Source organism: Camelus dromedarius, chromosome 27 (genome assembly GCF_036321535.1).
Source record: "Camelus dromedarius isolate mCamDro1 chromosome 27, mCamDro1.pat, whole genome shotgun sequence".
Lineage (NCBI taxonomy): Eukaryota > Metazoa > Chordata > Mammalia > Artiodactyla > Camelidae > Camelus > Camelus dromedarius.
In genome coordinates this window covers 10,997,303-11,025,183 of record NC_087462.1, presented here as the reverse complement: position 1 = coordinate 11,025,183, position 27,881 = coordinate 10,997,303, and the positions used below count along the sequence as shown (strand labels likewise).

Sequence of the window (27,881 nt, the reverse complement as noted above, 5' to 3'; positions counted from 1 at the left end):
GGTCACCTCCTGCGCCTGCAGGGGCATCTCAGCCCACTGCCCTGTCAGCCTCCCCTGCCGAACCCATCTGAGTAGAGGCATATGGATCTGGACTCACTTGGCCACAGGGCAGGTTCCAGCCCAGACTTGAGCTTCTCACCGTTTGACCCCCATGTGCCTGGGGCAGGCTTCTTTCTGGCACTCAGTCCTTCCCCATCTGTCATAGGAGGGGGAGGTGATAAGGATTCCGGGAGATGCCACCTGGGCAGGAAGCCGGTGCCTCGAGGGGCCAGCGTTTCCCACTGACAGTGAAGACCACAGACTGGCCAGGGGCGTGGATGGCAGCTGGTCGGGCCAAAACCCGAATATGACTGTTTATTTTTAAATTTTTATTTCTTTCCAATTTCTTGTGTTTTGGTAAGATGCACATAGCATAAAATTCATCATCTTAGCTATTTTTAAGTGTACAGGTCAGTGGTATTAAATACATTCATAATGCTGTGTAACCATCACCACCATCCATCTCCAGAATTATTTGCATCTTGCAAAACTGAAATTCTGTCCCCATTAAACACTAACTTCCCATTCCCCACCCCACAGTTCCTGGCACCCTCCATTCTGCTTTCTGTCTAAGAATCTGATAATTCTAGGCACCTCACATAAGTGGAATCACAATATTTCTCTTTTTGTGACTGTCTTCTTTCACTTAGCATAATATTCTCAAGGCTCATCCATGTTGTAGCCTGTGTCAGAATTTCCTTCCTTTTGGGGGCTGAATAATATTCCATTGTATGGATGGACCACATTTTGCTTATGTATTAATCTGTTGATGGACATTTGGGTTGCTTGCATGTTTTAGCTACTATGAATAAAGTTGCTATGAACATAGGTACACCATTTATTATTTTTGCTGATTTAACTTTCTCTAGATATTCAGATATTTTTTCTTAACCCCAAGTGAAAGTTGTGCCTGAGAATAAAAAGCAGTAGTTGGTATTTCTCTCCATCAGAGCAGCTTTGCCGGCTTCGCCTCCTGTGATTCTGTTGGTTCCCCATGATTGTATTTCATGCTCTGGCTCATTCTGTTTGCTTTGGGAGTTTGGTGACTTTACTTAGAAGTGTTGTTGGCCCCGGTACAGGCTGTGGATTGTTTTGGTGGAGACTGGACACTCCCTAGCAGTTCTTGTGTGTGGTGCTGTGGGGTTTGCTTGCCTGTTTGTTGTGTGGTCGAAGGTCCCTTGACAGGAAGTCCTGCTTCTGGGGGCACTGAGCTGAGTTCTACCATCAGCAGCCTTGGCCTCTCCACTGGGATGGGAAGGTGACCCAGACAGATGACATCTTCCTGAGGGTGGTGGTCGCAGACACCTACCTTATAGCTCAAGAAAGAGAGAAAAGAAAGGGGAGTTTCTCTGGCAGCTCCCAGAAAGCCAAGGGCTCATCAGAAAGGCCCACGTTCAAGGAAGAACAGATCGAAGTCTGTACTTCGTCCCAGTTCGTCTAGCCTCATTGTCCGGTACAAGAGCCCTGGCCCCAGGTGGCTGTTCACACTTAAATTGTAATGCATAAAAATGAAATAAAATGAAAGATTCAGCTCCTCAGTCTCACTAGCCCCCTTTCAGGTGCTTAGAGCAACTTCAGTGGATAAAGGATTTGTCCATCATTTGTTCCACTGGACTGCCCTGGGCCAGGCAGAGGGCCAGTGTCCTCGCAGCACTTCTCTTTAGTGAGATGTAAATTTCTCTAATGCTGAAAGACTGTATTTCCTCTACAGACATGAAAGCACCCTTTTAGTTGTTTGAAATGCTTTAATGGTTGGTGTAGAACTGAAAGATGTGAAGGGAGGTTGTAGCTTAGTGGTAGAGCTCACACTTAGCATGACCAACGTTCTGGGCTCAATCCCCAGTACTTCCATTTAAAAAAAAAATTAAAATTTAAAAAATAATCTGAAAGATGTTAAAATGGCATATTGGTAGGGGTGAACTATTCAATAGTGAGCTGTAATAATGAATCTGTTACTATTCAATGGTAACATAAGTTAGACAGCTTTTTATCAAGGTGAACAGACACTAGAAAAGCTGACCCTGTTTGCTGGTGTCAGATGAGTTTGTCAACAGAGCAGGTGACAACCGAGCTCCCCCCTCTTTGATCTCATGGCCATTTTCAAGCAGGTCCCTGACTGGTAATAAATGGGAGTGATTTCTTTGTCTTTAATAGAAGGACTTTAAAACCACCCTTTTATTTTTACTGCAGGTATCATTGCACAGGCAGCTTTCTGACGTTAGCAAGGCCAGAGTGGCTTGGTGAATATTTTCCTGTAGTGCTGTTAAGAGGGGCACTTTCCTTCTTTTCTTTTCTTTTCTTTTTTTTTTTCTTTTTTCATTTTTAAAAATTTTTTTTTAAATTGAAGTATAGTTGATTTACAATATTACATTAGTTTCTGGTGTACAGCCTAGTGATTCAGTTATATATATATACTTTTGCATATTCTTTTTCATTACAGGTTACTACAGCCCATTGACTATAGCTTCCTGTGCTGCATAGTAGAACCTTGTTTCTCAATTCTGTACATAGTAGTTTGTGTCTGCCAGTCCCATACTCCCAGTTTATCCCTTCTTCCCCACAACTGGAGCATTTTCATTAGACATTCATCAGTGTGGTACCAACACCAGAGCTTAGCACAGCTTTGTGGTAGCGCCTCTCAAATGGTGATGAGTCTAAACTCACCTCTTAGAGCTTTTCACAGTTGAGTTGACAGGCTTCCTTCAGGGGCAGGAATAGGTGACCTGAGGAAAGTAAGATTTTTTTAGGTCGTCTTTGTACGTTTACGGCTCCTTCAAAGCTTTAGATGGTCTAGCAGCCTCAGCGTGGAAGTTGCGTGTTGCCATTGAGTGCTCTGTCACATAGGGAAACTAAACTTTTGGCCCACGATGAGCGTTGAGGGAAGCCCATGGACTCCCCAGGTGCTTGATACACACCGGTGCGGGCGTCCATGGAGCTCTGGCTCTGGGGTGAAGCAGCATGGCGCCAACTGAGTCCATCCTCCCATTTCAGTGCTGTGAAGAACCTTGTCGACAGCAGCGTCTACTTCCGCAGCGTGGAGGGTCTCCTCAAACAGGCCATCAACATCCGAGACCACATGAACGCCACAGCCCAGGGCCACAGGTAGCTCCCGGGACCACCCTCCCCTGCTGCTCTCAGCCTCCTTGCTGTCAGGACCTCCGCTGCTCAGCCAGGAACTGCCACTGCTCGCTCCTTAGACAACTCCCTTTCTTCGCCTCACGGTGTCTCGTGACTTCCTCTCGCCCTTTGGCGTCTGTAGCAGGAGAGTTCAGTCTCTCAGCACCCAGCTCCTGAGCTCTGCCGGGTGCCTGGCCCTGGGCTGGGTGCCGGGGACATGGCAGCGACCAAGACAGGTGTGCCCATGGTCTCACAGGGAGACGCACAGCAACCAGGTAAACACGGAACAGACAACATTTCAGACGTGCGTAAAGGAAGAGGGCTGCGGGGGTCTCTCTGAGGAAGTGACAGAGGTGTGAGCAGAGGCTTGAATGACATGTGGGCAGAGGTGACCCAGGGTCGGTGTTCCAGGCACTGTGGTGGCAGGGGCAGAAGCCCTAGGCCTGGTGAGCTGGGTGTGGCTGGAGTGGGTGCACAAGGGGGAGGCGAGGTAAGGGAGTTGGGCGGGGCCTTGAAGGCAGCAAGGAGGCTGCCCAGAGCTGAAAGAGGCTTTGAGCCGATGACCAGATGGTCTAGAAATGAAAAGTATTTATAATTCTTGCGACTGGGGAGAGAGATTTTGGAGAAGTAGATCTTTTTGGTCTTGTTTTCATTGTAACTTAATAAACATGCATTTGTGCATACATGCACATGCTGTAAGCCTTGAGATGTGTCTGGCCCTGCAGTTTCGGGTTCTGGCATGCCTGTCCCCGACCAGGCATTTAGAAAGAAAAAAAAACCCTCTGTGTTGCTATTGGTGATAACCAAGACACAAGAATCATCAAAAACAAAAAAGCCTTGTGAATGTGTAAGAATGGATGTGTGGTGACCTGCACATGAGGGTGGCATGAAGAGGGGTTCACCTGGGATCATTTGCACCAAATAACCAACTGGCTCTGGCTGCTCGGCCCCAGGCTGGTGACAGCCATTAGGACTGGAGTTCACTATGTAAAGCGCTTTGCACAGCACACCCCTACACACAGTAGGTCCTCGAAAACCATAGCCTTTACTTTCAACTCAGTTTCCCAAGTGCTTCCAAAAAGCCCTCCTTGTGCCTGCTGTTGTGAAAATACGTGCTTCTGAAAGACACTAGTGGCAGCCTGAGTAGTAGCTGTTTACCTGCTAAGACCTCTCTTTGCAAGTCCTGGGAGTTTGAAGCCCCCAGTCCTACGTGAGTACCAGCCATGACCTCTGAAAGTGGGTGGCTGGTCCCATTTTTACAGAGGCTGCCCTGAAGGCTCAGGCCAGGGGTCTTGGGGGACTGGAGCACAACCCCAATGTGCAGTCCAGGCTAGCCGAGCAGGCCTCGGGGCCTCTGACCTCAGTCTCATGGACACTGCACATGTTTTGTTCCAGCCCTGAGGAACTGCCCCCGCCCTCCTCGGCCTGATCCCAGAAGAGACTTGGAGGTGCTTTGGCCCCTCTGACCCAGGTCAGTGCCAAGCGGGGCTGTAAGCCTTTCTGTGCTCCGTGCTCTAAACTAACCCACCCTCTTGACATCCAAGAAGGGACCTGCTCGACTAACCACTTGGGCTTTCTCCCTAAGCTTGTAAGATGGTTTTATTAGTGGGAGGCTGGAGGGGAAGGGGACCTTGTGCCCTCTGCTGCTCAGTCCTTTGGTCAGCCCATCTCCCTTGTGCTCTCTCTGCCATCTTCCTGCCCCTTATCCAGGCCATAGGCCCTGTCCCATTCCAAAGGACCCCTGTCCCCAGGACAGGGAGGTGAGCCCACATTTCCCCAGCCTGGCCACATGCTAGCTGCTTGCTTTACCCACACGCATTGTCTCAGGCAGAGCCCAGCACAGCAGGTATCCACCCCTCTCTGGAATCCTCGCTCCACTACTGACCTGCCGTGTGACCCTGAGCGAGTCCCTCCCCACTCTGGTCTCTGCTTTTCCTTTCTGTCAAAGTGGTTCATTAGGTGGCAGAGAGGGTGCTGCCGCATACAGTGATGTGTGTTAGAGCAGTCAGCTACTGTTGCATGACAAACTATCCCAAAACTTTGTGGCTTATGATGCCAATCACTTGCCTGCTAACAGTTCTGCCATTTGGGCTGGACTCAGCCAGGCAGTTTTGTTGGGCTCAACTGGGGGCCACTTGTGGCTCTTGTCAGAGCTTGATGGGGCCAGATAGGCAGAGGTAGCCTCACATCTGGCCCTTGACTGGTGCGGTCTGCTGCAGAGGTCAGGGAACAGGTCTAATTCTCCACATGGCCTCTCCAGCAGGCCAGCCCAGGCTTCTCCTGGGGGTTGGGCACCCAGTTGTACACATGTTCATCCAGCCTCCCCTTGCTTCACGGTTACAGACGTCCCATTGGTCACGGCCAGTCACGTGGCCAGAACCAGGACCAGATGGGCGAGGACTGCAGGAGGGCTTCAGGACTGGGAGGTGTAGTTGACCATATGAGGAGAGCATGGCGCCAAGAACAGCCTGGTGTCTTGTTATTCTGTGCTCATGCGGGCAAACATGGGCAGATTGGAGGTGCTCAGGGGACTTACTGAGCCCCTGACTTGTGTAGCTTTCGGAGCCCCCTGCCCATTTGCTGTGATGGTTCTCTGTGCTGTGGAGGCCCTCTCAGAGGGTCAGGGGAAGCATGGGTGAGCACAGGGCCCCACAGCACCTAGAACAGCAGTTCCAAGAGCCAAGAGGCAGCAGAATTCATGGGTGTGCAGTCAGAGAGTCTTACTGGGCCCCTGCTGTATGCAGGGCCTAGCTCTGGGAAGAGGGGTGGCGAGGAATCCCACAGGCTGTGGGATCGCCTGGGGAACATCTGGGAGGGCCTGGAGCAAGAGGGGCTGCCAAGGGGGTCAGAAAACCCACCCCATTGCCCACCAGCCCTGGGCCCAGACCCCACCATCTCCCTATTCTATACCTTGTGCCCTGGTCCCTCTCACCCTCGAGCCTCAAGGATGCTGCCCTGCTGCCCTCCCACACCTTCCACACCCAGTGTGTTCCTCCTGCTCCTGCCTGGAGCCTCCAGGCCAGCTAGAAACATGCTGGATCATCTGCTGTCCCTCCACTGCTGTGCCCCATCAGAACAAAATGCTCTGGGGCTCCTATCCCACCTTTGTCCCTACAGACCCTGCTCTGTTGCTCTGCAGAACTGCGGCCCCACTCTCCTCTCTCAGAGCCTCCACCCCGACTTTCCCCCAACCTGTTGCCCCTGGGGTTGTAGGTGACCTTCACAGGGTCAAGTCTTGGCCTTCCCTGGTTTCCCCTACCTCTCCAGGCCCAGGGCTGCACACACAGCCCCATTTTACAGAAGAGGAAACTGAGGCTCAGAAAGGCAAAGCAGGGTCACTGCCCATGACCAGAAATGCCAGGATTCACACCCAGACCCTCTAACCCCCAGTGCTTCACCTCTTCCTCTGACCCCACCCAGGACCCTGCCTCAGCTACCACCTCATCAGGGCTACCCTGCCACCCTGGGGAGTCTCTCAGACCTTGCCTTGACCCATCTCCTGCCCCCCAGCTCCTCCAGAGCTGGGCCTTCGGACACAGCCTTGTGGGACTTGGAGGGGACTGAAGACCAAGCAAGTGTGGCCAGCGTGTTCCTTCTGCTCCTGCCTGGGGCCTCCAGGCCAGCCGTGAATGTCCTGAGACAAGGCTTTGCTGCCCCTGGATTCTTACCTGCCTGCCCATTGATGGACACGGCCATGGCCATGGCCCCTTGGACCAATAACTGCCACCATGACAATCCTGATCACACACCTGCCATGTGCCCAGGGCTGTGCTGGGGACTTCACCAAGGCCATCTTTCATCCTCAGACAGCCCTGTAAGGCAAATGTCACCCCAAATACAGATGGGAAAAGAGAGGCTCTGAGAGATGGCATGATTTGTGTGAGGTCACACAACTAGAGAGAGCAGACCCCAGCCTAGTTTGGCCCCAGCTCTGCCTCTGACATGCTGTGTGATATGGGGCCTTGTGCTGACCCTCTCTGGTCCTACCTTTTTCCACCTGGACAAGGAACCCTGGACTGGACCTTCTTTACAGGCTGAGGCAGACATTTGTGTACCTGCCTGCCTGGACTGCATTCTACCTCAAGCAGAAATGCCCACCACAAGCTCAGGTCATATGGAGAAGCCACCCTAGCTCCAGGGGTGGCCTGGCTAATCAGAATCCCCCATCTCCCAGGTCACAGTGATTGGTTTGAGATGGGCATGTGATCCAATGAGAGGTTTCCCCTGGGAATTTTGCTGGAAAAGTGCAAAAAGTACCATCTTCCTTCTGTGGTTGTTGAGCTGGGCAGATAGAAGGGGCAGCCTGAGAACACTGCATGGGGCCCTGGATCCAGCTGTACCTGATACTAGCAAATTCCAATTCTTCAGTTTCACGAGTCTCTAAAATTTCTTTGCCAGAATTGTTTTGAGTCTGTTTCTGCTGAGTTCAGAAAAGCCTGCACTGATCCCTGGGAATTCCAAGCCTGGGAGATCATGGCCCATGGTTTGTACACGTCCAGGGCCAGCTGTGTGCCAATACAGTGCCCTGCAAAATGTATCGGGAAGGTCAGAATGGAGTCGTTGAGGGTATAGCCAGGATGGGTCCCAGGCCCACTGCTCTGGGAGGATCTCCCCCAGCTTGGCACTGTGAAGTGATCTGGAGAGAAGGGTGGCAAAGACACCAAGAGGTGTATCTAGGGGGTGTCAGGGCTGTGGAGGGACTGAGGGCCTGGCAGGGGGTTCAGGGACACAGGAGGTATTGAGAAATAACCACCTCCAACCACCAGGCAACAGGACCAGCCCTTTCTTCTAAGGTGTACTAGGAGCCTGCCACCATCCTGCCTTCCCACTGCCCCAGCTCAATTTAGGAGGAGGGAGGAGCCTCAGGTTCACCCTATTTTAGGCCCTGACTGGTGTGTGACCCCCATAGAGTCACTCCCTCTCTTTACCCTCTCCGAAGGCATCTCTCATTGTCCATCTGTCCTTCTACCATGCAGCCATTTATCCAGCAAACACTGGCCACCCTCTCTGAGCTGGGTCCTGCCTCTCCAGCGGATGTCCTGATGAGCCAGACAGGCCAACCATGGCCCCAGGGCACAGACCCAAGGGACATAGGGGCAGCTCAGTGAGGTAACTACCCAGGGGCAGCCCTGGACAGGTCAGGTGCTGTGAGCCTAGTGGGGGGCAGTCATGAGGTATCCTAGACTTTCCTAGGGCTCCCTGTCACGCACAGCCCTGAACGCGACTTCAGCCCACGCCTAATATGTCCTCTCAAAGAGGTCTGTGGAGGACTCTAGGTTGTCAAATTCTCCACCACCCCAAGTCCTAGGGCTTACAGAGGTAATGGTTAATTTGCGTTTCATTTATGCCGCCTTGCCCTTCGTGCCTGGCGAGTGTCCTGCCCCTGCTGGCCGCCAGGGGACGCAAGAGGCAAAGCCTTGGCCCAGCACTCTGCCTCCAAGCGGTCGTTGTCCTCAGTCTTGGCTGATACTGGAGGGTGGATCGTAACCCTCTGCCCTTTTTCACCTCATACGTCCTTGCTTCAGAAAGTGAACCAAGGCTCCGCGAGGCCAGGTTACCCAGCAAGACCTCGCACCAGCTCCCATGCGCTGGCAGCCTTACCTCCCCAGAGTGGAGGGAGTGGGCATTCCCAGATCCTGCTCACTAAAACTCCCAGAAATAGGTAGATGGCCAGGAGAGAGGCAGGTAGCTCCCCGTGGCACAGAGCACTCAAGCAGGGAGTCTAGCACCCATGAGGGTGGGGGCCGCCTGGAAAGGATCCCTGGGTAACGTGTTGGATGCCCCACCTGGGCTCCTTCACATCTGTGGATGGAGTAAAAGGAGGCCCAAGAGGGCTGCGACTTGCCCCTGGTTGGTCCACGGTGGTCAGAATGGGAATCAGACTTGAGTTTTGGCCGTTTTTTTTTTTTTTAATTGAAGAGTTTTGGCTTTTTGTTCTTAGCCCCTTAGATCCAAATCCTGGTTTTTATTTCAGGCCTGCTCTGCACTCTCAGAGGATCCTGCCCTCTGAGCAAACAGGCTCAGAGGGGTGAAGTGACTGGCCAGAGGTTGCACAGCAAGTGGGAGTCGGAGCTGGGATGGGGACCCAGGGTTCTGGAGCCCTGAAGCCCTACCTGGTGGACCACACTATCCTTACCTTGAAGGGTCATTCAAAGCCTTCCCCTGCTGACATTCTTGGAGAGGATTTGGAGGAGGGAGACTTGGGAGGGAGCAGCTTTTGTATCTCCTCACCTCCTCACCCCTGCCTCCACCTGCCCCTACCTTCCTTATCTTCCAGGCCCCCTTCCCAGATCTCCCTCTATGGCCTTTTCCATTCCCTTCTCCCCTTAAATCTCCCTTTCAACACTCCAACCTCTTATTCCAGCAACTAAGGGTATCCCCTCATCTGAGAAGACTGAGGTTGAACCTCTTGATTGCCCCAGTGGGGGATGGAGGTCCACATGGGGTAACATAGCCAGTGATGGAGAATACAGTACAGGAAGAGGGGCAAAGGCAAAAAGGAGGGGATGTTATAGGAATCATAGTGTGAATGATAGAAATGGAATTGATAGAATGATAGAAATGGGAAGGGAGTTTGGGAACATGAGTGGTGGAAGGAGGCAACATGGCAGGGGCAAGAACACGGGAAGGAGCCCCAGTGATGGGAGGCAAGAGGTGTGGCCCATAGTGGGCAGCCCCAGCCGGCTCAGCTCAGGCCGCTCCCAGGGCTGCTCCCAGAGCTGCTCCAGCTGCCGCCCTCACGTAACCAGAGCCTGCCTATTGCATCAGAGGCAGGCGGGCGGCCTTGGGTAAACAGAGCAGCCCTCGAGGGGCCTGGGGCCTCCCCAGCCACCTCAATATCCCCAAGCCTTGTTCTGTGCCTTGGAGCCCAGGCAGAAGCCCCCAACCTGGCCTGGGCCCTGGTGTGGCCTTGGGACACTTGAGTGTCTGGTGTTGGGCACTGAGGGACAGCAAGGGTGGGGTGGGGGAGGCAAGACAGACCCCTAATCCCACCTTTTTATGACACAGTGCAAACTCTAGTTTTTATATCCAAAGAGAAATCCATGCCCAGGCTAGAGGTCCACAGTGCCCATGTCACAGTGGGGGAACTGAGGTGTGGGGAGAGGCAAAATCTTCTTAAGGTCTCGGTTTCCTTCCCCAGTGTCCCCTACAAACTGATATCTCCACATGCTCCCCACCAAGTCCAGAGGCCCAGCCATCTCCTGTTGTCTTCTGAGAAGGTGGACATCAGGCAGCCACTGCAACCCACCTGCTCTCCCCTTTTCATCTGCCCCAAATGGACTTCCCCATCCCACCTCATGGCTTCATCTCCAAGCCTCTCCGTGGATGCCCAGCTCAGTCTGCTTCCACTCACTACTCTGGCTTCATCTCCCTCATCCTCCTCCACCAAAGACTATTCTGCAGTCTTTCTCTGCATCTTTGCAAGTCCTGTTCCCTCTTAGAAAACCCTTCAACCAGTAGCAAACTCCTACTCATGCTTCAAGGCCCAGTACAAATGCCCCCTGTTTGGGGGCAGCCCTCCCTGACCCCCTCTGGCCCAGCTGCAGGAGGCACAGCTGGAATAGTCCACACAGCGACCCCAGAGCCCCTTTCTGCAGTCCTTCTATTTGAAAGAGCAAGGGTTAGGGATGGCTTCGAGAAGCCCTCGGTCCCTGGGGCCTCAGGGTCCGGGGTCGGAGATATAGTTCATTCAGGTTGGAGTAAGTCAGGTTGGAGTAAGTCCAGGAGCTAGCAGTGGTTAGAGTCAGGGTCCGAATTAGGGTCAGGGTCAGCAGTAAGGTCAGGAGTGACCAGTGACAGGGTAGGAAGCCTGGCACGTCTGATCCAGCCCTCTCCCGGGTCCTCTTCCCTCACTGTACTCTCCTCCCCTAACCTCTGCGTCTTCCCGCGTCTAAGTACCGGGCCCCAGAACTCGCGATGCCGGGCCACGCCCAAGTTCCCGCCCATCACCGCCTGTAGACACGCCCTCCATGCAAACCACCGCCCCGGCCAATCAGCTCCTGGGGGCGGGGCCTCCCACTCTGAAGGCACCTGTGGCCGCCGGGGTGCTCGGAGCTCTGTGCCGCTGCCGCCGGGTCGGTGCGCGAGCGTCCGAGGGTCCAGGTGGAGCAGGTGCGTGTCGCGTCGGGCCGAGGCCTGTGCCGTGTCCTTTGAATAGCTTCTGTGGGCTGGGTTGAGTTTGAAGGTCCGAATGTCTTGCTATGCATCGGAGAGTTGTCTAAGTAGTGTGCGTCCTAGAATTGGGAATTTGAGAGGCTGTGTGTCCCAGGGGTTGTGTGTCCAAAGGGTGTGTGTCCAAAGGGTGTGTGTCCAAGGGTTGTGTTTCTGAGAGGTTGTGTGTACCAAAGGATGAGTGTCCAAGGAGTTTCATGTCCAGGAGTTATGTCTGAAGGAGAATGTATCATGTCTGAGGGCTTGTGTGTCCAAGGGGAATGTGTCTGAGGGTTTTCATGTCAGTTCGGGAGTTGTGTGTATAAAGTTGTGTTGCCATGAGCCCCTGGTATGCGTCTGTGAGCTGCATGTCAGTAAGCTCCAGTGTCTCCATTTCCTGGGGCACACTTCTTTGCACATCCTAGAGGCCCCTGTGCACAACCGCATGCCTTCCTGCTGTGGGTATGCCCTCGTGTGTCAAGGCCCCAGGCCTGCATGTGGCATGACATCCACATGTGCCTGTGACCACCATGACCTTCACCCACCCATGGGGCCTGCACTTCATACAGCAAATGTGGGGCCTCAGCTGGGCACTCAGGGTACCTGTGTAGCTGGGGGCAGGGCAGTGGGCACGGAGCCCTGAGTGGGAGACCACAGCTGCCTGGGCCACCCCCTCCCCATGACTCAGTGTCCCCATCTGGGACATGGGTATGGGAACAATAGTCATAGCCCTCTGAGAGTCAGCACATGACAAGCTGGTGGCTGCTTAACTTTCATGGTCATGGTCTCCACCCTCTGCCTCTCAGAGTCCAGGGCAGCAGATGTCACCAACTGGGGTCCCTGGCTATTCCCTGTCCCCAAGCTTCATACCCAGGAAGTCAGGAATAGCTGAGGCCTCATGCCTGGCTTTGCTGAGAATCCTCACTGGGGATGGTCAGGACCTCTGGATTTGGCATCCAGGGATGAGAACTCTCAGGCTCTTGGGGTGAAGAAAATGGGGTTCAAAAAGGTATTTAGACTTGAAAGGACAAATGTGTGGGGTTTGATTCCAAAGGTCAAAGGGGCTTTGGGAGAAGTCAGCCTCGCTCCCTCCTGTCCCCATACCTGCCTTCCACCACCTGTCTGAGTCAAGGAGTGAATCTTGGCCTCCAGGGAATGGAATTTGGGGACATTTAGGGTCCTGGGGTCTCACCTGCAAGAGCTGGAAACTGGTTATCTGGTCTGAAGCTGCCACTTGGCAGGAGGGAAAACTGAGGCCAGGTGGAGACACGGCTGCCCCTCAGTTCCTAAGAGAACAAAAGCCAGGAATGAGGAGCCCCAACTTCCTCTCTCCCCTCAGACAGATCCCTGCCCCTTTCTGAGCTCTCTGGCTGCTCCTGTGACCTGAAAGCAAGTAGAGCCCAATCTTACTTCCCATCTCCAACTAATGATTTATTTCATTAAATCATTACCCAACCAGGAAGACATCTGGAGAATGCAAATTAGAGGAGAAAGGGAATGAAAATAATTTGTCACCTCAACTTAGATGCAATGAGTGTAGACATGTTGGGGGTCTGACCTTCCGGAAGATTCGAGGCACATATGCACATGGAGACAGATGTCATTTGTCGGAGAGGATTTATCATATGCCTGGGATCCCATTTGGGGTCAGAGAGGTCACCCCAGCCCTGGCCCATGAATCCGCATGGGGTGTACACAGAGGTTGGGTCCCATTTCTCAGCCCCCACAAGGGCTTCCCTAGGCCTGCATCTTAGGGGCTTGTGAGGCGGCCTGTTGCCCCCAGGTGACCCAAGAATGAGTGTCTTGGACCCCATTGATGCCCAGGCCTACTTTCTAGACTGGGCAGCGGGGAGGGTGAGTTAGGGGTGCAGCCGGACAACCCTGGGGTACACGCCCACGCTTGAGTGAGGATCTGGGGTCCTGCCGAGTGGCTCTGGGGAGAAGCCCGCTTCCTCCTGTGTAGTAGAACCGGGTCAGCTGTCTCCGCTTCACTGGGCTATCTGAGTCAGGCTGGTCCTGTGTGTAAATGAGGTGGAGCGTGGGCCCGGGCAGACAGTAGGCACTCAACAACAAGAGGTGCCATCTGAACTATGATCGAGTGGACGTGCCTCTGAGCCCCATCCAGGCCCACCCTCACCGCCCGCTCCCCATGGGGCCAAGCAGTCTCAGGCCTTTCAGCTTCTCTGTCCTGATCTCCTCCAGGTTCACGTTCACTGGAGGTTGAAGTAGAGTCCTTGGAAGGGAACAATCCAAGCAGGTTGTCATAACGAGTCACTGCTGTGGGCACAGGTCTGCCTCTATTCAGTTTCCACAACCAAAGACTCTGCCATCTCCCGCTGGATGCCGTCCTGGCCTCCTGCTCCCATAGGACTTCTCCCCACAGCAGCCACAGGGTCTTCTGAAAACCCTGAATCATGCCACAGCCCTCCCTCCCCTGCTCATACACCCTCCATGGCTCCCCACTGCTCTATAGCCCACTCTCTTACCTGATCTCTTAGGCCCCTTGTGGTCTCCCTGCCCTCTTCTGTCTCCAGATGCCCCCTGCTCACCCATCCATACCCAGCCATACCAGCCACCCCCATACCTGGAACCCACTGAGCATGTTTCCACCTCAGAGACTTTGCATCTGCCATACCTTCCACCAGGCAATCTCTCACCCACATCCCTTTGTGGCTGGTCTCCTTTCATCCTTGAGGTTCCCTTTTCAGAAAGCCCCTTCTGGCCTCTTTGTCCAAAGCAGCTCCCTCCCTGCCACCCCTCCCCACTGCCTCCCCCTATTGAATTTCTTCATCAGAGGCCTCTGTCCCTGACACAGTTATGTGTCTGTCTCCCCAACCAGACTGGGCAATGGGGAAGTCCAGGCTGGATCTCTCCACTCCCTGTCCTTGTATCCCTGGCACCTTGCTAAGCTCCCAGACATTTCTGGGAGAAGAAAGTGGGGACCAGGGATGCCCCAAAGGCCCCATCTTAGGTTCCCCACTGGCCATGTCTTGGGTCTGCTGGGCTATGGGCCGAGTCCTTTCTGCCCAGTGCTGACAGATGTGCTAATTTCCCAAGCAGGGAGGCCTGGACCTCTGGGGATGAATTTCTGGGGCCCTACAGGGAGATCTTTCTCTGGAACAAAGAGAGATAAACTTTGGGCTGTTCCTGCAGCTGCCACTGCAGCTTAGGGGACATCACTGAGGGTCTTGGGTGGCCCAGGGCTCTGATCTGTGTGAGATGGCAGATTGGGGAGTCTCCCCCAGCCCCAGGGGTAGGGGTCCCAGGCCGTATGGGAGGTGGGATGGGGCGGTGAGCCTCTGTTGGCAGTGGACAGGGAGGGCAGCCGGGTACTGCATGTCCTTATGACAGTTTCCTTCTGAGATGGGCGCTGGAACCTTCACAGGGTCAGCCCCTTGGCCTGAGAGAAGTGTGAGCACCATCCAGTTGGCTGGTGTGCTTTTGACTGTTGAGAGCAGGGGTCTCAAACTGGTGACCAGACAGGGCCTCATATTTGTTTTGTGAGCCATGAAGTGTTAAAAGGAAAACTAAACCAGTTGCCAATGTTTCTTCCGTTTGTTAAGCAGTTGTTTGCTCATTCATTCAAGGAAAGGTGGTTGCCAGCCTACTGTGTGCCGGGTGTAGGGAAGCCTCCATCCCTGGCCTCATAGAGCCGACATCCTAGTAGGGCGACATGATCATCAAAGAAAGTAGCATAGAAGCACAGAAAATATCTGGTAGAACTAAGTGCCACAGGGAGAGAGAAGTCTGATCTGGGGAAATACGCACCTCTGGGGAGAGAGATTTTTGCCCAGCCTCGAAGGATGTGTAGCAGCTTCTCAGACCTGGGTGAGTCTGAGAAGGGTGTTTCAGGGAGAGGGCGCAGCACAGGCAAAGGCCTGGCGATGGGAAAGCGGCAGGTCTGTCTGGGGGGTGTTTCAGGTGTCTGGAAAGGGGCAGAAGGTGAGCTGGAAATTTGCCAGTAGATGAAGCCTCCCTAAAGAGGAGGGGCGGGTGAATGGATGCCTGAGGAGCCCCAGGGGGCCATGGTACAAGTAGGGAGACTGAGACTCGGAATGTGTCAGGCACTGAGTGTAGAGTGGAGCCAGTATATGAATACTGGTCTAGCCAGACCCACAGTCACAGCCAGGCCCACGTACCTCTCAGCACATGGCCACACATGGCAGGTCCCTCCAAGGAGGGGTCTGTGGAGGAAGGTCTGAAGGTCCCCCACTGGGCCTCAGTTTCCCCATGGATGCCAGAGAGACCTATGCACAAAGGGACCCCCCAAGGACCTTCTCCAGCTGGAACATTCTGGGTTTTTAGGATTCAGAGCCACATGAGGGTAACACACCCCACCCGCAGACCCCCACGGTCTCCAGAAATACCCCACAGATCCCCATGATCCCCTGCCACCTGTACCAACGTAGCCTGTGGTCCCCATGCACGGTCCATATATGGGGGTCCCTGAGATCATCACCCTGGCACCTCACCCTCAGGACCCCCACCCCCCAGCCCACATCTCTCCCCCAGGGGGTGCTCCCATCCTGCCTCAGGAAGCCAGAGGATGGGCAAAACCACTGCAGGGGAGGGAGGCCCTACCTGTGTCTGGGGGCCTGCATGTAATGGGAGGACCAGCACAGATTTGGGGAGATCTGCTTGTGTCTAGGGGGTTTGCATGTTGTGGGGGAGCTGGTCTGTTTGGGGGCATCTGCATGTGTTGGGAGGTCTGTGGGCATTTGGGGGATTGGCGTGTTGGGGGCTCTGTGTGTGTCTCGGGGGGTCTGCAGGTAATTGGGCATCCGCGTGTGCAGGGGGACCTGAGTGTGTTTTGGGATATGTGTGTTTGGAGAGCCGTGTGAGTCTGGGAGGGGTCTACATGTATCATGCACTACATGTGTTTTGGGGACTCATGTATGCAGGGATCCATGTGTGTTTGGGGTGATGCATGTGTTTGAGGATCTCCCTGTGAGCAGAATCTCCCAAACTCACCCCCAACTGTACATATGAGGAAAGGGCTTCTCCCTGGCCCCCCTGCCCCAGCACCCTTCCTGGATCTGCAGGGGGCCCTCTGAGCTGGGCACTCAGGGCTGGGGAGAAGTGACCCCAAGACCTTCTGGGACAGGTCAGGGCCCAGTGATTACAAAAGCCACCCGCATAGGGAAGGAGAGATATGCCACTTCCAGAGCACCTACTGTAGAGCACTCCCCAGCTCAGGGATGTGCCCCCCACTCCTCATATTCTGGGGTAAGAAACAGGCCTGGAGAAATTTGGCCACACAGGAGTCACTGCCAGAGCCCGCCCTCTCCCTAGGGCAGGTGAGGGGCTGCTGTGGGCTGAGCCAGCCCCTAGGTCACCTACAGTGCCCCCCCACCTGGGCCACCATCTCCCTAGGCCCCCAGGGGAAGAGGCGGCTCAGGGGCCCCGGCTGGGGTGGGGGAGGGTCGCCAGCAGCTGGGGTCGGAGCTGCTTGAGCCCTCAAGAGAGGGGAGGGGGGGTCCCGACTTTCCAAGGGGCTCTTCCTGTCGCCTGTAATGAGGTACTTGGGGAGCAGGTGATGAAACCACCGCCTGGGTTGCGTGAGGCGGGGCCTCAGGCCTGATTTGCTGCAGCGCCCAGGAGCAGCGCCCCCTCCCCGCTTCGCCGCGTCCCGCAGGCCCTCACCTCCCCCCCACCACCCACCTGCCTCTCACTTCTCCTTTCCCCCTCTCCTTTCCCGGCCTGGGTCCCCCACCAAGCTGAGGCCTCTGGGCTCAAGGGTCTGGCAGCGTGACTCTGCCACTTGGCCCTCCATTAAAGCCCCACTGGGAGCCTAGAAGAGGAACTTGACTGTTCCTGGTCTTTTCTCTCACAGCCTCATGGCAAAACCTTTGAGATCAGGATGCTGTGACCCATTTTATAGAGGAGGAAATGGGGGTTTGCTGTCGTCCAGCATGTCGCAGTGACTGTCACCGGGGTCTTGCAACATGGCATGTTGACTCAGCATCCCCAGTTCCAAGGCCCCTCTTCCTTCTGGCTAATGGGAGGCCAGAAGACAAGGTCCATAGAACCCCCTCCACTGCCCCCTCCTCCCCAGCTGGTGGGAGAATTCTCACTTCCATTTACAGGCAAGAAAATGGAGTCCTTCCATGGAGAGAGGCCAGCAGTGAAGGGTCAAGGAGAGGGTGGGATTCCTTCCAGCCCCCCACCTCCAATTCCAAGAAAGGCATCTTAGAGAGAGGAGACAGTCATGGCCTGAAGAACCCCAGGGGTGTTTGTTGATGAATTTACTGACCACAGGTATCACCTAAGAGAGTTTATAATGCTCCAGGCATTCAAGAAATCTTCCTTCATCCCCCCACTTTTCCCCTGAACAGTGCTCAGGTCTAAAACCCCAAGCACCTTCCAAACCCCAGGCATATGCCACTAGCATGTCCTGTCCCCTTCGTCACCAAACAGTCCATCTGTTTCAGCCTGCCTGCGGCCCCCATCCCAGTTCAGGCCCCACATCTCCCACCAGGACACCTGCCCCAGCCTCTCCCTGTCACCTCACTCCTGCCCAGACAGGCGCTGCTCCTCACGGCAGCCAGGAACAGAGGGGAGTTTTTAAAAAAAATCTTTTGGTTGAGATAAATCTCAGAGAAAAATGCAAAGATGATTGGAGTAGGGCTAAAAAGTTTGCACAAGCTAAATACACTTGTGTACCCAGGCCCTGGATCAGGGACCGGAACACCCCAGCCCTGAGACTCCCGCTGTGCTGTTATAGTGTCTGCTTGTCGGGGCCACTGTGCTGATAGTCACTGTACGTGAGCTTTGTCTGTTCTGGAACTTCACACAGATGGAATCACATGTTGTGTCCCCTTTATGAAGCCCAATGTTGTTGAATCGGCACAAGGTCTGGGAGATTCACCTGTGTAGTTGCGTGGAGCTGGAATGCATCCTTTTCCTGTGCTGTATATAGTCCGTCTGCCATGGAACCTACCAGAAAGTATTTACCAATTCTTGAATGGAGAGCATTTGGGTCATTTCCAGTTCAGGGCTATGACAAACGAAGCTGCTGAGAACATTCTTGTCTGTGTCCTTTGGTAAAACATGGACCCATTTAGGTGAATACTGAGGGGAGGGTTGCTGGGTCAGAGGGCAGATGTGTGTTCCGCTTTAGTAGATGCTGGAGAGTTTTCCAGAGGGGCTCTACCTGTTTCCCCTCCCACCAGCAATGCGTGAAAGTACAAGGGGATTTGCAAACTGTTAAATCCCATTCTGACCCTCCCCTGCCCCCAAACTCTCCATGGATCCCTCTTGCCCTCAGAAAAAGCCCACACTCTTCACTGTGGCCCACGACGACCTACATGGTCCAAACCCCACAACTGTCTCCACCACCATCCCCCTTCCGTCTCCCCCTTGCTCACGCTATCCAGCCACACAGACATCTTTGCTTTTTTCAAGATGCCAAACTGATGATCACTCTGGGCCTTTACCCATGCAATTCCCCCTGCCAGGAACACTCTTTCCTCAGATAGTCCTCAGACTGACTCTTCCTTTGCTTGGCTATGTCCCTCTTGTGCTTCAAGTCTCGGTTCAAATGTCACCTCTTCAGAGAGATCATGACTTAGGCAGTTCCCATTGTTTTCAAAGGTCTGAGGCCATTCAAAGAATGTTGCCCTTTTAATAGTAGGTCTCGAATCACTTTTCTAATTTTCTATGGTCATTGGTCTATTTAAGCTTTCTATGTCTTTTCAGGTGAGTTTCTCGCAATGTTTGGTACGTGGTTGATGCTTGATAAATGCTAAGTAGGAGGTGCAAAGAAAGGGGTGAGGAGATACTGGACTCTTGGCCCCATCTGCTCAGACCCCTGTCAAGTCTTTCCACTGAGGCCCAACTATGTGCTTCCTCTTTGGAGATGCCCTCTTGGATTTCTCCTGACTGTTCTTCCCTGCTCTGTTCCCAGATCATTGGGTCCATCTCTCTGCCTCTCTGCTGAGCCAATGCCACAAGCTCTCTGCTTTCTACCTGGACATTGGTGGGGGTAGGGGAAATATGTGCACAGAAGAAGCCTCCCCCAACCTCAGCCTCCCCCAACCCCAGCCTCTCCCTCGTGCCCTGCACATTTAGCACGCACTGCCACCTCCCCCCAGCAGTTCCGATCACGCCAACATCTGGAGAACGGGCCGCCAGGTCTGTCTGCGGCTCAGGGTGGGGATTTGCATGTGAGTACAAATATATATGCACACCCTGGGCCTTCCGCCTCCGCATTCCTTGGCTGACCCTTTACACCTGGGCCTGAGGCAGGGCAACGCTGCGTGGCTGGATTTGCATGCGCGTGTATTTCTGGGTAAGGAGTCAGCTGGGGGAGTCTGAGAGGAAGTTGTTGAGGGAAGCTGGGGGGAGTTCAGACGTGTCCCTCTTGACCTGCTCCATTTACCAGGTCTTCCCTGTCACCCCTGTGTCTGGTCCTGAGGGACTTCCAGTCTGGGGGAGAGGGAGAGCTGGATATACAGCACCCCCAGGCCCGCAGGGTCAGAGCTGGAAGGGCAGGACAGGGGCTGTGGGAGTCCAGAGTGAGGGCAGAGGAGGCTTCCTGGAAGAATTGATTTTTTGAGCTGGGCTTTGAAGTGTGAATAGGAGTTGGCCAGGTACAGAAGAGGCAAAGGGACTTTTTAGGCAGAGACATTTTGTTAAAGGTAAAGAAAGGTAGGCAAGGGCTGATTGGGGCACGACCCCGAATGCCAGGTTGGGGGCTGAGACTTCCTTTTTTTCCTGAGGACAGTGAGGAGCCATGAAGAGTTGTGAACAGGAGGGGCATGATCAGAACCGTGTGGTGGGTAAATCCCTCAAAGGCCAGCGCTGGGAATGACTTTGGTTCCTGGGTGAGGATTGGGAATTCCAAGGTCACCAAGGGTCAGAAGAGTCAAACCCCTGCATGAGCCCATCTGCGCCTTTCAGGCCTGGCTCCAGGGGTGGCAGAGGCTCTGGTAGCTGCTGGAGGACCCAAGGAGCCCTGGAGAACAGTGACTTAAGGTGCATGGTGCAGGCCAAGTACAGAGGGGCCTCACCCCCAACTCTGCCCAGACGGACACAGCCTTGGCCTCCCTCCAGTCTCCTGTTATCTCTATCCCTGCCTCCAGCAGTCTTGCTCCCCGTGGCAGCCATGGCCATGGCCAAGTTTTACAATGATGAATCAAACCCCATCCCTTCTTACCCAAACCCCACCCTTCATGGCTCTCCATTGCTCTTAGACCAAAACCCACAGCTCTCCCAGCAGCTCAGAGGACCCAGATTGTCCCTGCATCAGCATCCTCTCCCCATCCTCCTCACTCCAGCCTTGTTGATGAGTCCCCTCCCTCCTCAGGGCCTTTGTACCTGCCGTTCCTTCTGCCTGGAACTTACTTCCTGTCTTGACTCTTGGGTCTCAGTTCAGAGAGACCCTCCTCTGACCTTCTAGCTCTTGGTGCTCCCCCATTATGTGAACCCTGCCCTGGCCAGGATGTCCTTTTCTGATATGGGGACAGATGGAGAAGGGGCAAGGGTTGGATCTTCCAGGCCCAGAGACTCATGTCCTAGTCCCATGTTCCCATGGGACCCCAGGCGTGGGGGGCATTTCCGGAGTCATCTTGGCATGGAGACCTCCGGGCCAGTGCCCTCCTCCTGTCCCCAGGGACCCGTCGGGGAGGGGCTAATGCATCCCAGCCGTGGGAACTAGCCTGATTCCGGCCGGGGATTAAAATTAGCCCCAGAGGTTAAATTTAGCAAGTCAAGCTGGAGCTGTGGGGCTAAGGTGGGGGCTTCCATCAGCCTGGGCGCTGCCTCATCGTGACCGCTCAGAGATCCAGCCCGAGAAGGTGGAGGGTGTGCCTGCGGTCACATAGCGGGCTGCAAATGATGGGCTGGGGTCTGGGAAGCAGGCATGGCTACTTCCAGCCAGGCCTGCATTTCCCTACGCTTCCCAAGAACTCATCCCCAGGCCTTGTTCTGGGTACTGGGCATTTCATGCCCACCCCATTCACAGAACAGCAAAGTGAGGCCAAGGGAGAGGCTTCCCTTGCTGAGGACTGTCCATCTGGTCAGAGGCTGGCTGGGACCTGAGTTCAGACCCACTTCACCCTGGGCAAGCCTGTGGCGTGATCCCAGTCACCTGTGACAGGGGAGGGCTGAGAGGTGGAGTGTGGTCGTAGAGTTGGCAGAGGTGGGTCTCAGGTCCTGGGGGCCACGAGGTGGCCATCTGTATGGCGAGGTGGGTGCTGCAGGACTGGCAATATGATTCCTTGGTTCCGAGGAGCCCTGCATGGGGGCCATGGGGAAAGGCCTGGACCCTGTCTTGGGGATATGCTGTCCTCACTGAGCTGTTCATTTTTACCCATGGGGCCCCCGCCAGGGAGATTCGAGATCCCCATGAGGAGGGTCCAGGGTTTCTCCCCAGTTGCCCTGGGCCCAAAGCCCCCCAGTCTGAAGGCTCCAAGCCTAAAGTCTTTCCAAGGCATTCCCCCTCCTCCTGCTGGAAAGTGGGGCAGGGGTTGGGGTTTCTGTTATGTTCTCCCCTCCAAATTTTTAAAAAAGAAATCTATAATCACTGAGGGAGAAAAGTTAGAAAATTTCAATTATCAGAAAGAAAGAAAAAAGACAAAAAGGCCACACATTATATGATTCCATTTACAAGAAGCATCGAGAATAGGCAAATCCCACAGAGACAGAAAGCAGATTATGGTTGCCAGGGGCTGAAGGAGAGAGATGGGGAGTGACTGCTCCTGGGTCTGGGGGTTACTTTTGGGAGGATGAAAGTTTCCAGAACTAGGCAGAGGTGATGGCTGCACAATGTCGTGAATGCTCTAAATGCCACTCAATCACACACTTTAAAATGGTGAATGTTATGTGACTGGCATCTCAATTTTTAAAAACGGGGAAAAAACTCACCCGTAAATTTCCACCCAGCGGTGACTCCCAGCATGAGCATTTCCTTCGAGTCTTTTTTCCACTCTCAATGCAATTTTTTAAATATATGTTTTATATATTTTTAACGTGTGTTTTCTGGTAACCACAGCCCTCAGCCTTGTTCATTGGAGGGCTATTGTGGGATTGCACAAGTTAAAAGGTGTTCGGTGTGTGGACCAGGCTCACTTTCAGTGTCTCAGGATCACTGAGCACCGCTGGGTGCCGGCATTAGCTCAGCCTCCAGCCCGGCCTGTGAAGGGCTTTTAGGCTGTTGTCTATGTTCGTAACAGCAGCGCATAAGTGGCACCTGCTGTGTTCTGGGCAGACCTGGATGCCCTATGTGGGTTAGCTCGTTTTACCCGCCAAGAGCATTGGGCAGTGCACAACACTATGTTTTTAAATTGAAGTATAGTTGATTTACAATGTTGTGTTAGTTTCTGGTGTACAGCAAAGTGATTCAGTTATATATATATATATATATATATATATATATATATATATATATATATCCATATATATATATATATATCCTTTTTCATATTCTTTTTCATTATAGGTTATTACAAGCTATTGAATATAGTTCTCTGTGCTCTACACTTGGACCTTGTTTATCTATTTTATATATAGTAGTTTGTATCTGCTAATCTCACTCCTAATTTATCCCTTCCCCTCCCTTTCCCCTTTGGTAACCATAAGTTTTTTATCTACGTCTGTGAGTCTGTCTTTGTTTTGTAAATAAGTTCACTTGTATCATTTTTTTTATATTCCACATATAAGTGATATCACATGATATTTGTCTGTCTCTGTCTAACTGACTTCGCTGAGAATGATAATCTCAAGGTGCATTCCATGTTGTTGCAAATGGCATTAATTCATTTTTAATGGCTGAGTGGTATTCCATTGTGTGTGTGTATGTATATGTATGTGTGTGTGTATGTATATGTATGTATATATATATATCATATCGTCTTTATCCTGTCATCTGTCGATAGTCATTTAGGTTGTTTCCATGTCTTGGCTGATGTAAATAGTGCTGCTATGAACACTGGGGTGCACGTATCTTTTCAAATTAGAGTTTTATCTGGATATGTGCCCAGGAGTGGGATTGTAAGATCATACGATAACTTCATACAGTAACTCTATTTTTAGTTTTTAAAGGAATCTCCATACTGTTTTCCATAGTGGCTGCACCAATTTACATTCCCACCAGCAGTGTAAGAAGGTTACCTTTTCTCCACACCCTCTCTAGCATTCATTGTTGGCAATGCACAACACTGTTATCACCACTGCACAAATAGGGAAGCCCTAGGGGGCCCCACAATTACCAGCTTGTCTCGCTTTAGAGCCTCAGGTGAGAGCATCTGCACCTCTCAATCTTTTCCCTTTGGTCAGCCTTCTCCTTATAAGGCCTGGGCCAAAGGTGTTCAATGAGCATCTACTGCATCCTGGGCTGGTCAAGGGTGGGGACCCCTTCATCTCCCTCTCAGCACTGGGCAGGGGCAGCCAGAAGGTAGGCTGGTGTGCCTGTCCCCACTCTCCACCTCCCCACTCTTCTCTCCTCCTTCTCCCCAACCTCTAGACCAAGGTCACTCCACCCAGCCAGGGACAATGGGGAGGAAAAAAATCCAGATCTCCCGCATTCTGGACCAAAGGAACCGGCAGGTGAGTTTCCTGGGTAGAAGAATGGTTGGGGGAAGGGCATTCTTGGCAGAGGACATGGCCTGGGCAAAGGCCTCACTGAGGGGAACTACAAGGTAATGAGGAGGCTTGATACAGGATCGGGAGTTGAGATGTAGCATTTACTCATTCTCATGATGATTTATTCACCTACTCTCCCTGTTGATGGGAGCCCCAGTCACAGGGGAGATGGAACTCAACACAAACACACCCAACTCAAAGCACTGGACCAGAGGGAGGCCCAGAAATGGGGAAGCTCAGAGTGAGAGTGTGGGCTCTGCCTGGAGGCCAAGGAAAACTTCCCAAAGGAGAGGACATTTGGACTGGGTTTTGAAGTATCAATGGGAGTTTGCCAGGTTGAGATGCAAGGAGTAGAACAGCCAGAAAGAACAGCACATGCAAAGGCGTGGAATCGTGAGGTATGTTCAGGGAACAGTCAGGCACCCTCAGGTCTCCCCACACAAACCCACATCCTTTTCTTCTCCCACCCTAACTGTGGGTCCTGGGTCCAGGTGACATTTACCAAGCGGAAGTTCGGGCTGATGAAGAAGGCCTATGAACTGAGTGTGCTCTGCGACTGTGAGATCGCCCTCATCATCTTCAACAGCGCCAACCGCCTCTTCCAGTACGCCAGCACGGACATGGACCGTGTGCTCCTGAAATACACGGAGTACAGTGAGCCCCACGAGAGCCGCACCAACACCGACATCCTCGAGGTACCCCTGGGACACTCCTCCCCGGCCCCACGAAGCCCAGCACACTCTGCTTGCTCAGAGCCTAGGGATTCTTGGTTTGCACGAAAGATGAGTGTTGCATTTCAGCTTTACCGCCAATAAAAGCAGGTTTGGGGTAATGGAGGATCCTGTCTAGGGGCAGCTGGCTCGAGAGCAGAAGTAAAAACAATCAACCATTGTGCATTGAGGGCTGCACTGTGCACCCCTCGCACACATCACCTCATTTGCTCCTCTTCCCCGTTTGGTGAGTACAGAAACAGAGAAGAAAAGATACCGCAAAGCAAACAGACCTCACTGAGGTCCAGGAATGTTTTTGTCTGAGCTGCTGTACCTTCAGGAGAAAGAACCTCTGCACTGGCTGGTTCAGCCCTCACACCCACTACCCAGGAGGAGTGAGATCACTGTCGATTTGAATGTGGAAATCTCTACTCCAGACAGGAAGCTAAAGCTACAGGGCTCAAGAGAGCAGCGGGCTAGGACTGCACCTGGGATGCCCAATGTGGCACAGGGTTTGGAGAAACTGGCAAAGGAGAAGCAGAGGTCCAGGAGGGTGCAGGTCACTGGTCCCAGGTGGGTGGGAGCTTAGGAGAGCCTACAAAGTTGTGCTGAGTGCCATCATTCATTAAGCACTGACTGCACACCAGGCTGTGAGGCTGCACATGGGTGCAGAGTGGAGGTACCGAATCCCATTCAGGAGGAGTGTTTGGATAACTCCAGCAGAGCTGGGTGGATCTCCGTCCCTCCTGTGTGACCTGGGCCTCTCTGGTCCCAGGGCAGGACAGTCCCTCTCTCACACACAGTTGGAACTTACTAGGTGGTAACTCACTGGGGTTTTTCATCAATGGGATTTGGCTGGAGCAGGCTGTTCTCCTCGCGCTCTGCCTGCCCACAGAACTGGAAGGGATGGGTCCTCCCCTCTCCCGTAGAGCCAGGTTCCTTGGCTAGGATCAGGGAAGAGTCACCCTGATGTCTCTTTTTCCCACAGACACTGAAGCGGAGGGGTGTGGGCCTCGATGGGCCAGAGCTGGAGCCAGATGAGGGGCTTGAGGGGCCAGGAGAGAAGCTACGGAGGCTGGCAGGTGACGGGGGTGACCCAGCCTTGCCGCGACCCCGGCTCTATGTAAGTGACTCCCTGCCCTTCCATGAATGGGGCCCTCCCCACATCTCCTAGGCCTATGTGGTTGAGGCTAAGACTGAGAGAGGGACCTAGGGCCAGAAAGCCTAGAGTTTGGGGGCAGATCTTTGCTTGGGTGGGCAGGGAAGGCTTTCTGGATGGCTGGGCATTATAGCAGAGACTTTGAAGGATGGAAAAGAGTTCAACAGGCAGACAGGTCCTTCCTTCTTTATTTATTTGATTCATCAAACACCCTGGGAAGCACCTTTAGGGCGAACCCTATGATGAGTCAGAAGCCTCAATTCTGGGCTGAGTTATCAAGGAACGACAGAGCCAGATGTAGGCTCCTCAAGCCATGTGGGATTAGGTGAGCTGGAGCAGTAGTGAGAGCTTCCAGAAGGTAGAGGCTGGCCCCTGAACTCACTGGGATTTTCTGTCTTGGACTTGATGCCCTCATCCTTACATTCCTCCAACCAATCCCATCCTCTCTGCCTTCAGCCAGCAGCCCCCACTATGCCCAGCCCCGACATGGTATATGGGGCTCTGCCCCCACCAAGCTGTGACCCCAGTGGGCTTGGGGAGGCCGTGCCTGCCCAGAGCCGCCCATCCCCATTCCGGCCAGCAGCACCCAAAGCTGGGCCCCCAGGTGAGCATGGGGCATAGGCCCTGGGGGAGGAGGAGGTGGAGGTCCCAGGGGGTCTCTGCAGGGCAGGAACATTGGCTCTGGTACTGCCTGGCTGTGGGCATCACTCTGGACCTCAGACTTCATTAGATGATGTGGCCGCCTGCCCTCTCTTTGGGGCTCTCCTGCTCCCCAGGCCTGGCACACCCTCTCTTCTCACCAAGCCACCTCGCCAGCAAGACACCACCCCCACTGTACCTGGCAGCAGATGGGCGGAGGCCAGACCTCCCTGGTGGCCTAACTGGGGCCCGAGGGGGACTGAGCACCTCGGTGAGTCAGGGGAAGGTATGGAGAGCTGTGGGGGCAGGCGAGCTGGGTGTGTGCCTCAGTTTCCCCCTCACCCTGTCTTCCCACAGAGAGGCCTGTATGGTAGCCTGCAGAGTCCATGTTCCACTGCCACCCCAGGACCTCCACTGGGGAGCTTCCCCTTTCTCCCTGCAGGCCCCCCAGGTATGCACCCCCCCTACCTGCCCTGCCGTGGGAGGCATCCACACACCTGCCTGGGAAGGGAGGTGAGGTCCATACTCCCCCCCCACCACCAGAACTAGGTGGGGTAGGTCAGGCTTGACTAAGGGGATCCCTGAGGTCAGGGCCTCAATTTACTCCTTCTATCCCTCAGAATATGGCCTTGGAGACCCCCCTCCGCCCCCGGGCTTGCTGCAGCCCCCTACCCTGGCCCCCTGGCAGCCCTCCAGGGGGGATGGTCCCCCGGCCGCCCCCGCCCAGCCCAGGTAAGTGCCCGGACTGCCTCCCAGCCCCGCCCCCAGTTCGAGTTCATGGGTGGGGCCCCTCTAACCTTATGAAGCCCGTAGCCACTGCTGACCCCTGGTGGCTTCTCCTGGTTCTGCACTTTGCCCCTCCCGACTGGTCCTGGTGGGGACGGGCGGCTATTTTGGAGGCCCCAAGAGGGATCGCCGCCCCCTCCTTTCCCAAGGTCCTCCTGCCCAATCTTTGCCCAAGCCATGCCACCTCCTTGACTTCCTTCTTTTCCTCACTGAGCTCATGGGCCCCCTTCTCTCTCTCTCTCCTTGCAGTGGGGGCCGCAGCCTGGGCGAGGAAGGCCCCCCGGCCCGCGGCGCCTCCCCGCCCACCCCCCCAGTCAGCATCAAGTCCGAGCGCCTCTCGCCGGTGCCCGGAGGCCCCAGCGACTTTCCAAAGACCTTCCCCTACCCCTTGCTCCTGGCCCGGCCGCTGGCAGAGCCCCTACGGCCCGGCCCCCCGCTACGCCGGCTGCCCACTGCAGAAGGCTGGCCCCGGTAGTAGGCCCGGGGGGTGGCACCGATCCTGCCCCCCAGGCCAGGCGGAGCGAGGGCATGTGGGGTCTCAACCTCTCTCCCTGTGTCCTTGGAGAAGACCCAACAGTTGCGACCCTCTCCGTGGTTGTAAGAGGGGAAGGCTGGGTTCAGATTCGCAATTCTGGGCTCCTTCCCCCTTCCTGTGTGTGTATCCATCAATAAAACACACGTGGCGTCCGTGGATGAAA

General features: G+C 54.2%; 2 protein-coding genes across 10 annotated transcripts in view; both read left to right on the top strand.

Annotated features, from left to right (window-relative positions):
- Nucleotides 1-23,853, top strand: part of BORCS8 (BLOC-1 related complex subunit 8) — a 27,890-nt gene extending 4,037 nt beyond the window's left edge. Inside the window, exons 4-6 of one of the 9 annotated variants that reach the window (XR_004131947.2) lie at nucleotides 3,031-3,431; nucleotides 4,552-4,627; nucleotides 6,667-7,556. Coding sequence is in view for 7 of the 9 variants with exons in the window: in XM_064480059.1 (XP_064336129.1) it covers nucleotides 3,031-3,141; nucleotides 4,552-4,585 (145 nt within the window). In the remaining 2 variants the exon portion in view is untranslated. The other 8 variants (XR_004131946.2, XM_064480059.1, XM_064480061.1 and 5 more) reach the window with 8 other exon arrangements.
- On the top strand, nucleotides 11,127-27,881 carry MEF2B (myocyte enhancer factor 2B). Its single transcript, XM_064480056.1, has 9 exons — nucleotides 11,127-11,268; nucleotides 23,771-23,853; nucleotides 24,381-24,584; nucleotides 25,588-25,722; nucleotides 26,215-26,362; nucleotides 26,535-26,668; nucleotides 26,755-26,848; nucleotides 27,018-27,129; nucleotides 27,433-27,881. The coding sequence occupies exons 1-9, from the start codon at nucleotides 11,127-11,129 to the stop codon at nucleotides 27,656-27,658; spliced, it is 1,278 nt and encodes a 425-aa protein (XP_064336126.1). The 3' UTR covers nucleotides 27,659-27,881.

Excerpts from the sequence above, each read along its gene's own strand:
- MEF2B (XM_064480056.1), top strand. The coding sequence starts at position 11,127 with ATGCAAACCACCGCCCCGGCCAATCAGCTCCTGGGGGCGGGGCCTCCC. Across the intron at positions 23,854-24,380 it reads TGGACCAAAGGAACCGGCAG|GTGACATTTACCAAGCGGAA; the intron begins GTGAGTTTCCTG and ends TCCTGGGTCCAG. Across the intron at positions 26,363-26,534 it reads ACCCAAAGCTGGGCCCCCAG|GCCTGGCACACCCTCTCTTC; the intron begins GTGAGCATGGGG and ends CCTGCTCCCCAG.